The following is a 14879-nucleotide window of genomic DNA, read 5'->3' on the forward strand; positions in this document are numbered from 1 at the left end:
TATTATCACACAAGCAAATCGCTGAACTGAATAACTGAATACATTTTTTTTTAATCTGTGGACAAAAGCAATATTTACTAAACAATTAATGCCATAAAGGAACCTTAGAATTCAGGTTGTGAAGTGTAATGATTTATGATTACTTAACTAAGAGTCCTATTTGGACAACATGCAAGCCTGCTACTGACTAATCAACAGGAGTGGAATATCTTGAGCAAAATCCAATAGAAGCTAAATGATTTCACATGGTCTTATAAATGTATTATGGATACAACTGATTCCAGTGGTACCACTATTTGATTTAAGAAGGCCACATTTTTTCACCTAATTCTCAGGACTGTTATTTTAGGTCTATTATATGGCCCTCAAATTTATTTACTTGATGAAAGACTAAAAGGCACATAAGGAACATGTCTGCTGTGGCTTCCTCATTGTTCTATTTCAAATGAGTGTCTTGACCACTGTTTCTGGGTAACGCCTTAATAAATATACCTCACAGTTTCATCCAACTGTCACTGTTTGCTACATGTTACATTCAATCAGTTCCTGGCAAATTTATTCAGCATATAGCATGAGGAATAGTCAAATTGGAATGCAAGCACATGTTACCTGAAAACATGATAAAAAAATATTTAAAAAATTTCAACTGATTTAAAGTACAATCACACAGAAATGTGAGTAGGACATTATTCCACCAGAACAATACAGTAGCACTCATGTAGAATGCTCTTTTAATTAAGGAACACTAATTGGACATTGGATTGTTGTTTTGGCTCTGTTCTCACACAGAATTAGTAGAATCAAAGACTTTAATAGAATTTTAAATCATAGTGGTTTTAAAGTGCAGATCTTAATTTATGGCTGTTTAGATCATAGCCATTTAGATCTATTTAGATCATAGCCACCACCATTTCAAGTAACCCTCAGAAAATTTCTAATCTTAAAAAAATTCTTATATTACATACTTCGTTAGACACAGACATCAAGCTAGATATCATGCTAGTGAAACTGTCAGACCATCAGTGCAGCAATTTTCAGGTCAACCCTGTTTGAGGAGCCTTCAAAAAAAGCAAAATTCAGGTAGGATGATTTTACATGAAAAATATGCTTGTTGGCTGTGAAGAAAAAAAAAACCAGTTTGTTTGAGGTAATTGTTCTGCTGCAAACTGAACGGTCATTGACAAAGGCCGTCCCAGGCAGTTGGTTGGGTCCAATCTGTTACGATACTTCCTGTCGTCCCAACACGCTTCATCCATCATTTCACTGAAGAGATGCTGTGAATCAGAACATGAGCCTGCCTTCTTTTCTGCACACCTTTTCTTCATTCCTTCGCTACGGACACACCTTCATCTCTCCAGTTCTTCCTATGCAGGTCACTTTGATTTGTTTTAGTTTTTCTTCATGATATATGAATGTGATCTCACAAAAAATGAAGCACTGTATATGCGAGACGTTATTTGAGCAAATACAAGTTGTAAGAAAAGGTCAACATGCCAAAAAGGTCACTAGCTTGAACCTTAACCTTTTGTAACTTTTCATGCAGACCAGAGCCAAAACAACAAAACTATGTAACTTCAGTTATTTGCAGACTACATTGTAACTTAAGAGTGCTTATTGGTCCATTTCTATGATAAAATGTGCCTAATTTTGGCTTTTGTAAACATGTTTAATGAAGTTTCTAATGTTCTTTAAAATACAAATAAAACACCAACAAAGAAAGTTTAATCTTTGGCTGACAAACCCTGTTCACTAATTAAAATAAAATTTGAATTTCATTTTTGACTTGAATTTAATTATTCAAATTGAAATCTAAATATTGTATGACTTAAAAATCAAAACTTGTTAAGACTTGATATTTGGCCCTGGAAGTGTGACATGGTTGGTAAATGCTAAATTAATCTTTCGCTTATTAATAAAACTATACATTACAATAATACTTTCACACAGATACATTTCAAAGGCACAATAAAAATGAGTAGATACAAAGTTGAAAAGTGCAAAAGACTGAGCACAGTCCTGGAATCATCTAGAAATGTCAAACATCATTGTACATTGCAATATATCCACCCCTTAACCCTGAAGAAGCCTGAGGGGGAGTCTGTGCTTTTCACATGGCTACAAAAACAGCAGCTCGCCCAACACTTCTGCAGTGACAATGTATCACATAGCACCAAAACATGCCCCTGTGCAGCAGGTGTGCATGCTACAGTTGTACTGGGCTGGGGCACTGGACACTGGTTAAACTAACAGACAGTGCACCTTCCTAAAGGGGTTTTTGACATTGTCCTTCGACGTCGTGTGCCGGTCCACCTCTCAATAACACTGAGAACTAATAGTAATGGACCCTTCCGATGGTGCCAGTACCTGTGCCCAGGATGTCTGGCTGACCGTTCCTCCAGATCTCTCTGATGATCCTCTCTCGCTCCTCCAGACGCTGGGCACGCTCCAGCTCCTCGGCTGAAGTGAAGACGTTCACGCTACCGTCCGGCGTGCCGTGATGGTTGCCCACGGGCATCTCCGTGATGGCGGGTGGAGCTGGGGCCTCCACATCCACCACATCCTCCTCTTCCTCCTCCTCCTCCTCGTCGTCACTCTCCTCGTCGTCCTCCTCCTCGCAAAAGTCTTTCAGCTGTTTTTTCTCTGGGGTGGCGGGGGCGGTTTTGGTCCGAGGCTTGCAGGAAATTCGGATGACCAACAGGCAGAGAGTGAGCACCAGGCCGAAACACACTCCGATGACAAAGTAGAGGCCGAAGCTCTCGGGGTTGGCTGAAAGGGACAAGCACACACGTTACATCCCAGCTCATGTCATTACACCACTTGCAGACAAAAACAAACATGCACTGATGAATATAATCAGTAAATAGTTCTGAAAGTAACCTTTGATGTGAGCGTAAGCAGCAATGCTGTTGCTTAGAAGGTCCATCTCTTTCTTTCTTGCGTCCATCTCGACTTATCCTGAGTTTTCACAACTGCCAAATTAAAACACAGAATAAGTAGAAGCATATGTTTTGACGTTACAATCTTCGTCTACCTTGTGCGTTTCTCATGGATCCTTGCTGTAGACGTACAACTACTAATCCACTGGCAAACCACACAGCACCAACACACAATGCATTTTCTCTCTCGAGTGCAGCTCCACCCTTGATTTTTGGTCTAAAGTGGCACTTCTGTTCTGTTCCACTGCAATGCACTGAACGTTTAGCAGCCGACACCTCCCTGTGTGTTGGAGGGTGTGGGCGTGTGTGTGGAAGCGTAGCATTAACCACTGGCAGGCCAGAGTGACTGCATGGCACATCTGACTCTTCCCCAAACACAGTTCACGGTACAGCCAGCATGTGAACCTTTTTTGTAAGACCATGGGGTCACTTTTATCAGCAGGCAAGGAAGCCCATTTCCTTTACAAATGATGAATCGTGTCTGGAAGGCAGACGCATGTTTGTTGGCTGGATTAGTGTCAATTTGTACACACTACCAGATGATCCTCTTTAACCACCTGTTTAATTCCATTGTGTTTTGTATCACGTCCAGACAATGACTCCGTCTTATACACTCCCAGGGAAGGCTTGAATTTCCAAAAAAGAAAAAGCAAGGCCACACCCTCGTTGTACTGTATGAGTGGGTGAATACCCGGAAAGATGAGGGAAGATTTTAGCTTAATGAAATCAGTATGTCCCTGTTCCTTTCTCGGCTGTGAACTGGCTCCGCTCCAAGAGAACTGCTAGAGTGCGTCACAGGAAATACAACAGCCTCAGGTCATGGTAGAGCCTTTAATAGAAGGATAGCGAGGAGTTTTCTTCTGGGCTCTTAACCTACTTCCTGCCCCCTGCCCCCCCCCAACACACACACACACACACACACACACACACACACACACACACACACACACACACACACTCTACCCCTTCTATTAGCGTCACACAGCACTTCCTGCTCACTTTGGTTTTTCTTGTCGTACTCACTATTGTTCCCAACACACAAGACATCACTGCAACGAGCAAGCAGGAAGCACTATTGGGTTCATGTGAGGAAGACTACCACAGCACTATTGGGTTCATGTGAAGAAGACTACCACATCAGCTGATGATGTTGGGATGAACTGTATTTGAATCAAGTGTCATGGGAACAAGCATCTACCATCACATTTATGTGCTTTTTACAAAACACAAAAAACAACAACTTAGGATACTGCATTACATTATACAATGAATTACATTTACTTATCCCTTACTTATCCCAGTTGTCTTTGTTAATTTATCAAACAATACAAAGTCAGTTAAATAAACATATCAACATGCATACTGTCTTACCATAGAAACTGTGCTTCTCAGAGCATGTTCATGATACACTGGAAGGACTGGTTGGATTTGGCCTTTAACCCAGTGGACTTGCGGCTACGGCCTTTGACTGACTCAGTCCTTTGGCTGGACAAAGATAAGAGCAAACAGGGACAGACAGACATTAGAGCAAATCATGTCCAAAGCCAGTGAGGCACCAGCAGTGCAAACACAGAGCCGGAGTGGCTAATCGGGAGATTGGGGGGGATTCTCTCTGGGTCGCCTCATGTCAAGCCCGAGTTTGGACTGACTGGATGGGAAAAATTATTTTGTGGGCTGGGTTTGGGCATGAAACTCCCGGGCTGAAAAAGGGGCCCACTCCAGGCCTGTGCAAACACATGTCCAACGGGTGCTCTGCTCACAGGAAGTTATGATCCGTCTAGTATATTTACACTGATGGCCATTCACAGATTAAATATGATTCTCTTGTTTTATTAATATTAATGTAAAATTAAGGTGAGTATATTTCAGACTGAATTAGAACACGATAAATAAAAAGGCTTGCTGGCAACCTTTTAATGCAGGTGGTGTGAATTTGAACTGCTTTTGCACAATTAACAAACCAAAACAAATTGAACTGCATCCCAGTCATTCTGCATTCAGCCAGAAAGCTGAACAAAAGTGCAGTAAAGAATGCACTTCACCAAGAGTTCTCTTTTGAGTTCTGGTCTGGAGGTGCCAGTAGAGGTTCAGCAGAGCTCCTGCTGGGTTTTACTGATCTGGGTCCTGCAGACTCCTGGCAGCCCCTTCGCTCCAGATGACTGGGAGGAAGCAGGATTCATAGGTCACTGTTGTAGCACCTCTCACCATGACGGCCCACGGGGGGGGGGGGGGGGGGGGGGGGGGGATATGCCAGGTAACAGGAACCAAGTGCATCCTACCACTACACTTCCGTCCTTTGGAAACACCTTAACTAGCATAGTCAGCAAAACCATAATATATAATCAAAACCTAAGGCTCGGGCATCTATTGATTTGAGAAAACAGCAGCCTGGGACTTGTTTAAAACCGAACGTCTAAACACCCATTAACCTGCTGAGTTGTTGTGTTTCTGTTTTGTTTTTCCTTTCAGGAGGAAATTATTAACAGGCTACCTGCTGTCAACTCTAACTTTCAGCTCTAACTTTCAGCTCCAAACTATAACCTTCATCTATATGACTCGAGTAAAGTTGTGTATTTTTCCTGCCATGACCACATTTTTTTCCACGTTCCCAACCGTCACAAGTTTTCACAAATGATTGAGGATTTAAACACATGATACCGCTTTGACTTAGGACATGGGTCTAAAGATACACCGTTAATAGTTCCCAAAAGTCTCCAAGTTTCAAAATCTCATCTCAAAAGATATTGAAAAATGTACTAGATCAACATTTCCTGATGTTTGGTCAAGGACAGCCTCTTCCTGCCTGAAAAGGAAAACCTTCTCAATCATCAAGGTGCTTCCAGCAAACATTAAAAGATACAAACATTTGATATTACGTTTAAATTATACATTGCAGAAACTGAAGGCATGAAGAAAAAATAAGCATAAACTTTGAATACTCCATTTTAAGTCTGTCCACAAAGAGCAGAGGACTATCACTATTCAAATCACTGCCAAGCCAAACGGTGCAGGAGGCCACAGAAAGCAAAGCTGTTTGGCTCCTGGGGTGGGTTTCTGTGTGTGTGCAGGAGGAGCTACAAGGAAGTGCAGGGACTGTCATATCAGGTGATATTTCAGGTCCGTTCCACAATGAGAAGACAACAATAGCATTTCCTTCCCCTGGGTTTACTTCTGTCTGCTAAGACCATCTGCGGCTTAAGAAGAACTCCAGTACCGCCAAGGGCATTTATCTTTTACTCATGCCTGTTTAGACTCTGTGATCCTCAGTTGCTTATTAAGTTGTCTATAGGAATAAGGAAGCTAAGTAGATGATTTGCTAGCCATAGAAAGCCAGTAAAGCCAGCCTTCGTCCTAGAAACCGCAAGACAGGAACCTCTCTTTTACAGAAGCTCGAACACTGGGGACAAATTATTCATGAACAATCTGACCACATGACTTTCTTTCAAAACATAATAACAGTGGATGAGAGAAATTTACTCAGTGAATTAGAACTGTAATTGAATCATGCAGTAATTGAGAAAACATAAGTGAACTAGCTTTTCCTAAGCACACAATGACAGCCAAGAGAAGCAAATGGATATTTGTGATGCCTGGAAATTACCTTGAAATTGCAGGAATATCTTGGCTCAGCCACTGCTATACATGAGGATTGTTCAGGGCCTGGCATGGATTTGATGGCTAATGTATCTTAAAAACTTTAATTTGATTGCATATATTTATTTTGCTTTTATTGCATGTTGCAAAAAAAAATTCAAAGGTCAGGGACATTAGCTATGGACACTTCACATTCATATAAGCTAAAATTGTATGGATAATGTATAGTATGTGGAAGGATCATTATATTAAATGCACCCTAGAGTACTATAGAACACCATAAAAAGTCAACATTATTGTATTTAATCATTCCTTTATTGTATCATTAGTATTTGGTCTTTGAGCATTAGTGTTAGCAAACATGTGGCAAAAGTGCCAACAGTGCTGCATGTAGCCTACACCATGATGACGTGCGTCATGGGAGCCAACCAGGATCACCTGATGGAGTCTTGAGGCACCTTGTCAGTAGGAAAGAAGCAGCGTAATGGAAGTTCAAGATTTTCTCTGAAACCGCAGAAGCTCTGGGGGTGACTTTCCACCTGATAAACCCAGACACATTTCTGCAGCAAAGGAACAAGCCTGACTCGCCTGTAAAAGTGTTCAGGGAAGGTCCATGGTGAAGGTATCTGGTGTATGATTTCCATGCGTGTTTCTTTTCAACCTTTTCTAAGAACATTTTTAAGTTTTGGATTCTGCACATGTCCTGCCAGTGGTCCTTTTGTAAGGGCAGAATTTCATTTGGCACCAGGTCAGACATGTGGTTGCCATCAGGTCCTTGACCTCTGCACTCAAGATGGCGCTGACCCTCAAACTGCATGCCAGCTGGCTGAACAGACACTAAACAAATACTACTTCACAACTGAATGCTTAAATATGTCTCTCCAGAAATGGATGATATGCATGTTGACTTATACAAATCTTCCTCTGTTTTTTTGTTTCCTTGATGATAATTTCAATTAATATTAATTAATTAGCTCCAGACTTAGTTTAATATGAAACTCCAGTAAATATAAATACCCATACCACCATATTCTATTCACTTATGGTCTTGCATGTGGCTACTGTATGTGCATTCCACATCTGCCCATAACATATTTATCAATGACTGCCTTTCTTCAAAAGACAAGTGACTCATTCTCCAAGTTGGTTATCTTACACGGAGCTAGTCATAGTTGCATTGTCACATCATCAGCTAGAGCTGGGTTGGGATAAAGGCTGGGGCTCATGGCTCACATGCTCCAAGCATACGTCTGGAGGAGCACAGAGCATCAATACGTCCTTTGCTTATTCTGAAGAGACACTTTAACCTGGGAGGCCCATATTCCTTACAACCACATGGACCACATCATTCAATCCCTTCCGCCTTATCCTCCCCAATCTGCAGCAGGACCGTAATCCCATCTAAACTCATGAATCACTCCAGCCCCTCAATCCATGGGAATTGCTAAAGACATCAACTCATCAATCACAAAACCCGATGCTATTTCCGTCTTGACTGGACTTAGAATTCCTCAGTTTTTACAACCATGCAGACATTTGTTTTCCAAGTATGACCTTAAACAACCTTCCATCAATTAAACATTTATTTCCCATTACGGACAACTTGTATAGCAAGGCACAAACAGCCTGAACTAGATGACTTTCAGAGGCCATGTAAGGTCTTGGGCAGGTATGTACAGAGTAAGTGAAAGGACAAGGAATCCCCTGCGTGATCCTTGGTGTCAAACTCCACAAATAGAACATGATCTCACGCACAGATCGATGTGAGCCAATGGGGCCCTGCAGACCCACATACTGGATCCATTATGCAGACCTTCATATTACTGTACAATGCAAAACATGTGCTCTGTCTTTCCCATGGGGCTATGGGTATCATTAACTCTGCCCCATCCATGGGGATATACTACACGCTTGCAGTGCACTGCTCCCCTCAGACACTAGCTGCTTGTATTACTAAAACTGGCCAATGATGTTCTGAGGACAGAATAGTTATGATTGATTAATCAATTTCTATATAAAAAGAGTGTGAAGTTATTTATTGACACGGCAGACCACATATTCATTGTGGAGAGAGGACAAGTGAGAATGTGTGGGCCGTGATAAACTGCACACCTAGTATCGTACTCAAGATCATCCCCTGGTGAACAGAAGGGTCAGGGTGCAACAGAAGGTTCAGGGTGCAAGGTGCCTGTGAATCAATCAAATGCCAATTTGATGAACGGCTTTCTGGTTCATTAGGGCAATACACACATATCACATCTAATTACAGAAAGGTATGTGTCCCTTGCGAATGAAGGTGTGTATGTGTGTACACTCGCAAGGTTGGTGCTTTTGACAGGAATTTACACAAGTAGTTAAACAAGGAAGGATTGACCTCTGGCCCACCTAAATCCACAGAGTATGTTAAGTAGTAGAGCAGAGACAGATAAGACAGGAGCAGTGGAGGGTTGACACAGGAGAGGGGGTTATGGTAGGGGTGCCTTCAGGGAGCTGATCCCCCTCCAAGTCAGCCGTCCCAAAACAGAAAGCAGATGCACAGCTTATCTGGTCTTTCTATCAAGCAGCTCATCAAACATAGCATGTCAAAACAAACAGTCTCACAATCACATTTTAAAAAGGTGTCTCATTTGACTTAAGAGTTTATTTAAGCATTATAGACAATTATTTAAAGTAGTTCACTAATAAATTCTGAAATGCTAGTTAAAAATAACAAAGAAAAGCCAGGATATGCATTACCACTGCTATCCTGGTACATGGATCTGTGCTGTCTACATCCCTATACACTGCTAATGCAGGAAATGCACATTTCTTAAGCATAAAAGCATAAAGCTCTCACCTCAGTTTTCCTGATCTAATTATTTTATCATTGACTTTTCCAGTAGAAAAAAATGTAGGCAGGCCAGGAGGTTTGTGTCAGTGTGATAAAATTTCTAATGATTTTTAACAGCACAGGACTATCAATAATGGCTGGAATGTTATGGCTTTGACTTAGTTTGTAGAAAAGCTAGAACAATTTTTTCCCCTCACAATTTGAATTCGGTTTAACTGAAGTACAAAAAAAAAAAGCTTATTTAATTTTAAATTAAATATTTCATATTTTAAATTAAATTAAATTTTAAATAAACTCCAGCTTACAGTTTCTATGTAAATCATTTTTGCAATGTACAGATCTTAGAAATAGCAACATGAGGAGATGCAGTAACTAGCAACTTGTTTAAAACGCTGCACACAAGAAAGTTATCTCATGCACATTTACTACACCACTGGATATATGGCACATCACATTTGGGAATGCATTAAGTTCTCCATGACATTTAGACATTATCCTGTTCCATATTAGGTGAGGAAAAGCATGTAATAGCCATGCTACAGCTGCACTAAATATGTATGCAATAATCCAGCAGTCTTTCACACAATTTATTCACTGCAGCATGCATCAAAATATGTAGCAAAAGATCTGCTTTATACTCACCATACAGTTACTTTAGGACAACTCTCCTTAGAACATTTTTCAAAAGTTTGTGAGGTCCAGATCTGATTCCACACAAAAATCATTCAACTTAAACAATGTAGAGCTTCTCTGTGTCGGATACACTCCTGGACAAGCGCACAATCCACAGTCTTCTCCACGGTGCTCAAGCACTGTACTTAAAGTGTTTAGTTTTGTACTTCAGAAGCCCATGGAGGTGGCAGAGATGTCCGCCAGCAGCTACAGCCAGACAGAGCCCTCTCCTTTCAAACCGTGTCTCACAAACTGCGGGAAGAGTCGTCTCACGGTGCTCTGACTGAGGCAGTGAGCAGGAGGGGAAAAGGAGGAACAGCTGAAAATGGGCGGGGTTTGGGGAGGGGGGGGAGGGGGAGGGGGGGAGTCTTTCCCATGTTGTTAAGGAAACGGTCAGGAAAAGTCAGCCCAAGACCAATTAACTAAGATTTTCCACACTGAATAAAACATGACATTACTGTGGAGTAATGGAGCCGGTGACTGAAGTATTCACTAAAATGGGCATGTTCCCTTTTACATGAAATGGAAAAACTGTTGCTTTCAAACTCTTAAAATGATGTGTGAATGAAAATTTGTGAAGTACATCAATAATATGCAAGATATACACATATAAAATGGTGGGGACAAAATGACTTGAACTTTACAACATTTCATTAATAACTGTAAGTTTTTTTTATAGCCTTTAAGTTTTAGTTTGATTTTGATACTAAATCCTATTTACATGTGGTAATCAGTGAAGGTCCACTATTGCCTTGCTAAAGATCTGGTTGCTGTTGAACTTCGTACTTTAGAAGATCTTCAAGAGAAGTAATCCCAGATAGACTCTGATTAGATCCACTCTGAGAGCATTCAGAATATTCCTTTGACGACCATTGCTGATTCCTCCTAAATCACCTCTGGAAGATGTTTGTAGAGACTAAGAGTAATTAACTTGTTAATTAGGGCCTAAATTGGCCCAGTGTGTGTGTGTGTGTGTGTGTGTGTGTGTGTGTGTGTGTGTGTGTGTGTGTGTGTGTGTGTGTGTGTGTGTGTGTGTGTGCACGCCCTGCGATGGACTGAAACCCTGTACAATTGTTTTGCCTTGTGCCCTGTGCAGCCAGGATACAATTCACTTATCTCAACCCTGAATTTAATTAATGGTTTAGAATATGACTTGATGAATGAATAGCTTTGTATAAGAATAATTGCCAGATTTTTAAAAGTTGCATTCCGTCAAAAGCAAATTAGCATTTTTGTGCTTTTGTTAGAAAATGGCAGAAATGAGAAGGCATGTTAGGGTATTAATAGAATGCTCCAACTGAAACATTCACATTTCTTTCTCAATGCTTTGAATTCTCTGTGTTTCAGCCAGACTGTCGAAGACAGAAAGGGAGAGACACCGCAAGGAACACCTTCAACTTCCTTTCAGTTCTGTGAGGGAGTGGGCCAGGCAGAGCCAGGAAGTAGAAAAGAAAACCCATGGACCTTGGAGGACTGTAAGAGTGCTACACTGTTTCTTCAGGAAGGCCCAGCCACTCCTGTACTTCTGGTTTACTCCATTCGTGATGGCATTCTGGGCCGAACCTCTCTACATGGCTGGCATATGTCCGCCTGTGCTCAAGGCTGATTTACTCCCCTGCAGAGTGCTGACATGTGGTGGGGTGTGTGGGGTGGATGATCCAGGGCAGGCAGAGGGATTGGAGGACTGTCAGGGCTGGCTTATCTGGACTCATCCTGTATAAACCCAGCGCTCCCCTTTAGCACAAGAGAATGATTGCTTCAGCATTCCTTACAGCAGGACTCAGCAGCTGGATACACTGATGTGCGTTCATCACCAGAATGGGGTTTTTAAACAGAGATAAAGAGGATATTATGTTTAACGGCTGCATTATTGCTCTGTATGAAATGATACTAAAATCTTATGAGGAGACACCAGAGACAAGATCACACTTGTTCATAAGCAACACAAACCAAGTTGAAATGAGGTGCTAAAAGTTTAACAGGTGTATAAGTATTACATGGTCCTCAGTTAACATTGGTGGTATGTAAGGCAAAGAACTTGAGGTGTGCTTCATATGAAAAAGAATTATCTAGCTGAAGGCATTAACAGGAAACTCTTTCAGATATACAATACCAGTGTTCTCAAGGGCTTGTGAGATATGGCACATTAAGGAAGATTACAGACAAAGTACTTCAACTGATGGACACAAACGTACAAAGCCCATGCCATATTGTAACACATTGGACATTCAGTTCTTGGTGCAAGCAAGAACACATGCTCCATCACCTCATTAATTGTTGCCCGTGCTGCAGTTGTAATTTCTCAAGACAACCACTAACCTGAAAACTGACCAGGATAATTGCATCTGCCCAACAATAACCGCCAGCTTTTACTTTAGCTACAAGACTAGCGTAGAAGGTTACCTAACACCACTGAATAATGGTAATCTGTACAAGAGTGCCATATGCTGAAACAGCACTCAGGGGGCTGAGACTTAGGGAGTTCACTGCTACATTCGATCAGGAACACGTGAGAATTACACAGTGTAAACACATGCTCTACAGAGCTCACATGGTTCACCCCAAAAGGCTCAGAAATTTCAGCTCAAGTGAAAATAATGTGGGAGTTATGGAAAACTGTGCTCCACCACCAGTTGCTATGTTGAAATATTCCTGGCTCTTTAGACCACACATGCGTATTAGAACATTCACACCAAAAGAAGACATCACGCCAATGACGTATAGCTCAATAATGAAATATCTGCCAACCGGTCTCTTAATCTCTAGTGAAGCCTGCTCACCATTTGAAGGCCTTGAGTGAAACTACATATACAGACGGCTCCTTGATAGGTATGGTATAGGTATGTTACAGTGGAATTCAGCTGTACACTGCAACATAAATGCTCTAAATGTTCTAAATATACTCACCAACATCTGTTATACTATAAGGAGGTTGAGCAGGTTCAGGGTGCCATGCTGCTTTCTTCTCTGATGCTATTGCATGGCCGTTGGTGAGTTCATGAAGGGAACCCATGCAGAAGGAAAGGTCTGTTTGGTATTAGGTGGGAGGGCTTCAAACAGGAAATGGCTCAAGGGGACTGATGCGGTCCCGCCATGGTCTGAACCGCTCCTGAAGCTCCAGGACTGGACCAGTAAAAGGCCTCTTGTGTTCTTCCCTTCACTGCGGGAGTGTGAAGAGGACTGGGAGGGCTGAGGGGTACTGGGATTACACAAACACTTCGATACTCTGCCAGGCAAGCATAGCCCACACCCCCACCCCCCACACACTTCTGGATGCAAGGCACCAGCCAAATTTTGCAGTTTCTGAAAAGCCATGGCAAGCTGCTTTTTAAACTTCCTGATTATTTATACAGTGTTCAAGAATCTGACAAGCACTCATCAAAAGTCCTTTCTTTGTGGAGGGTATAAAGATTAAAGTTCAAATGTTAGCAAAGTTTCTTGAAGGCTAGCTGTTTACAAGAAGTATTACTTGCAAAATAGATGACGTCACTGAGAATTGCTAAATGCCTGCACCTAAATTAATGACATAGACTGTTTAATCTATTTAGACCAAAGCGAAAGAGGATTTTATCACAAACTACTTTAAGCAGCAGATAAGGAACTGCTCCCCTATGACTTCTTAAATGGTAGTTGTGCTGTTGTAAGATGTTTTAATGAGGCAGCACATTGGTACGGAGATAAAAAAAAACCCACCACTGGGACTGGGACTCCCAGAATGCAACTTCTAAAAGCATCAACAGAATGACATGGCGAAGCTCCAGCCTGGTCTTTGGGTGTGGGCATTTCAGTCACGAACGGAGTGTAAGTTATCCTGTCCCATTTCAGTCATGGTTCAGGCTGGTATGCTGCAGAGGTTTTGCAGCTGCCGTTCCCTCCTGAGATGTGCCGGGGCTGTCATTAGCAGCCTGTAATGGAGGCTGTTGTCAGAAGCTCACAAGGCTAAAACAGTAATCAGACCAGCTGAAAGAGAAGTTCCAAATGCTCTGTGAGGTAATTGCAGGCTTTGGTATGAAAGGGTAACAAAGCGCTTCACTGCTGTCCGGTGCAGCAACCATGTTTTAAAACAATTTGATGATGGGTGACAATTACTTTTGAAAATTCATTAAAGTAAAACCCCTTCTTTGTGAAACTTTCCTTATAATATATACTTTTATACTTTTAAAAATTATTTTTCATTATAAAACATTAAAACACGCTTCTGGAAATGTTTGCATAGCAATTCTCTTTTTTTCCCCAAGAAATATTTAACATGTCATGGGAAACTTCATATCTTTCTACGTTTCATCAATGATGAATGTTGATAGTTTCATATTGGTCGTCTCAAAAACATAAAGAACAAACTGTGCCTCTACCAGCCGGTCACATGAGCCTGGCGTCAGGGAGCCTGGTGCTCCTCTTCCCTCCTGAGGTTGCAGATGTTTGCCTGAGGATGGGCTGAGAGTTTAATGCCTGATGATACTCATGATGGTTCAGTTCAGAAATACATTTGTGTCCAACTACTTTTCAAATGTGACACTTTGACTGACCCTTTAATAGGAACTTAAATAAAATCATGAATTGTTTAGTAAAACATAAAAGATGGCAAAAGGTATTGATGTAACTTTGAAGCCAGATGTACAAATAATTAATTAGAGGTCATTTTAACATGTGCTGTCCTGCACATCATTGGTACTGCAAATGTAGATACAGGTCTGTGTTGTGTGATCCCTCCACAACTATGCTGCAAAATAAGAAATACACTACTTAAAATGGGATCTGCGGGTATAATTCTCACTTTAGAAAAATAAAGCTATCTTAGAAACCTTTTTGGAAAACCATCTTCATTTGATCTCCATAGTCTGCAGGAT

At 41.3% G+C, this 14879-nt stretch overlaps 1 protein-coding gene across 1 annotated transcript; it reads right to left on the minus strand.

Moving 5' to 3' along the window:
- Positions 1–539: 539 nt before the first annotated feature.
- On the minus strand, positions 540–10334 carry eva1ba (eva-1 homolog Ba (C. elegans)). Its single transcript, XM_076971778.1, has 4 exons — positions 10003–10334; positions 4308–4421; positions 2878–2969; positions 540–2766 (listed from the first exon to the last, which is right to left on the minus strand). Exons 3-4 carry the CDS (start codon positions 2942–2944, stop codon positions 2330–2332), a joined length of 504 nt encoding a protein of 167 aa, XP_076827893.1. The 5' UTR covers positions 2945–2969; positions 4308–4421; positions 10003–10334; the 3' UTR covers positions 540–2329.
- Positions 10335–14879: the final 4545 nt, after the last annotated feature.

The sequence above is a fragment of the Brachyhypopomus gauderio genome, chromosome 13 (genome assembly GCF_052324685.1).
Source record: "Brachyhypopomus gauderio isolate BG-103 chromosome 13, BGAUD_0.2, whole genome shotgun sequence".
In the NCBI taxonomy this organism is placed as follows: Eukaryota; Metazoa; Chordata; class Actinopteri; order Gymnotiformes; family Hypopomidae; genus Brachyhypopomus; species Brachyhypopomus gauderio.

Coding starts and splice junctions, on each gene's coding strand:
- eva1ba (XM_076971778.1), bottom strand. CDS start 2,944: ATGGACGCAAGAAAGAAAGAGATGGACCTTCTAAGCAACAGCATTGCT. Junction 2,767..2,877: donor TGCTTACGCTCACATCAAAG/GTTACTTTCAGA, acceptor TGTCCCTTTCAG/CCAACCCCGAGAGCTTCGGC.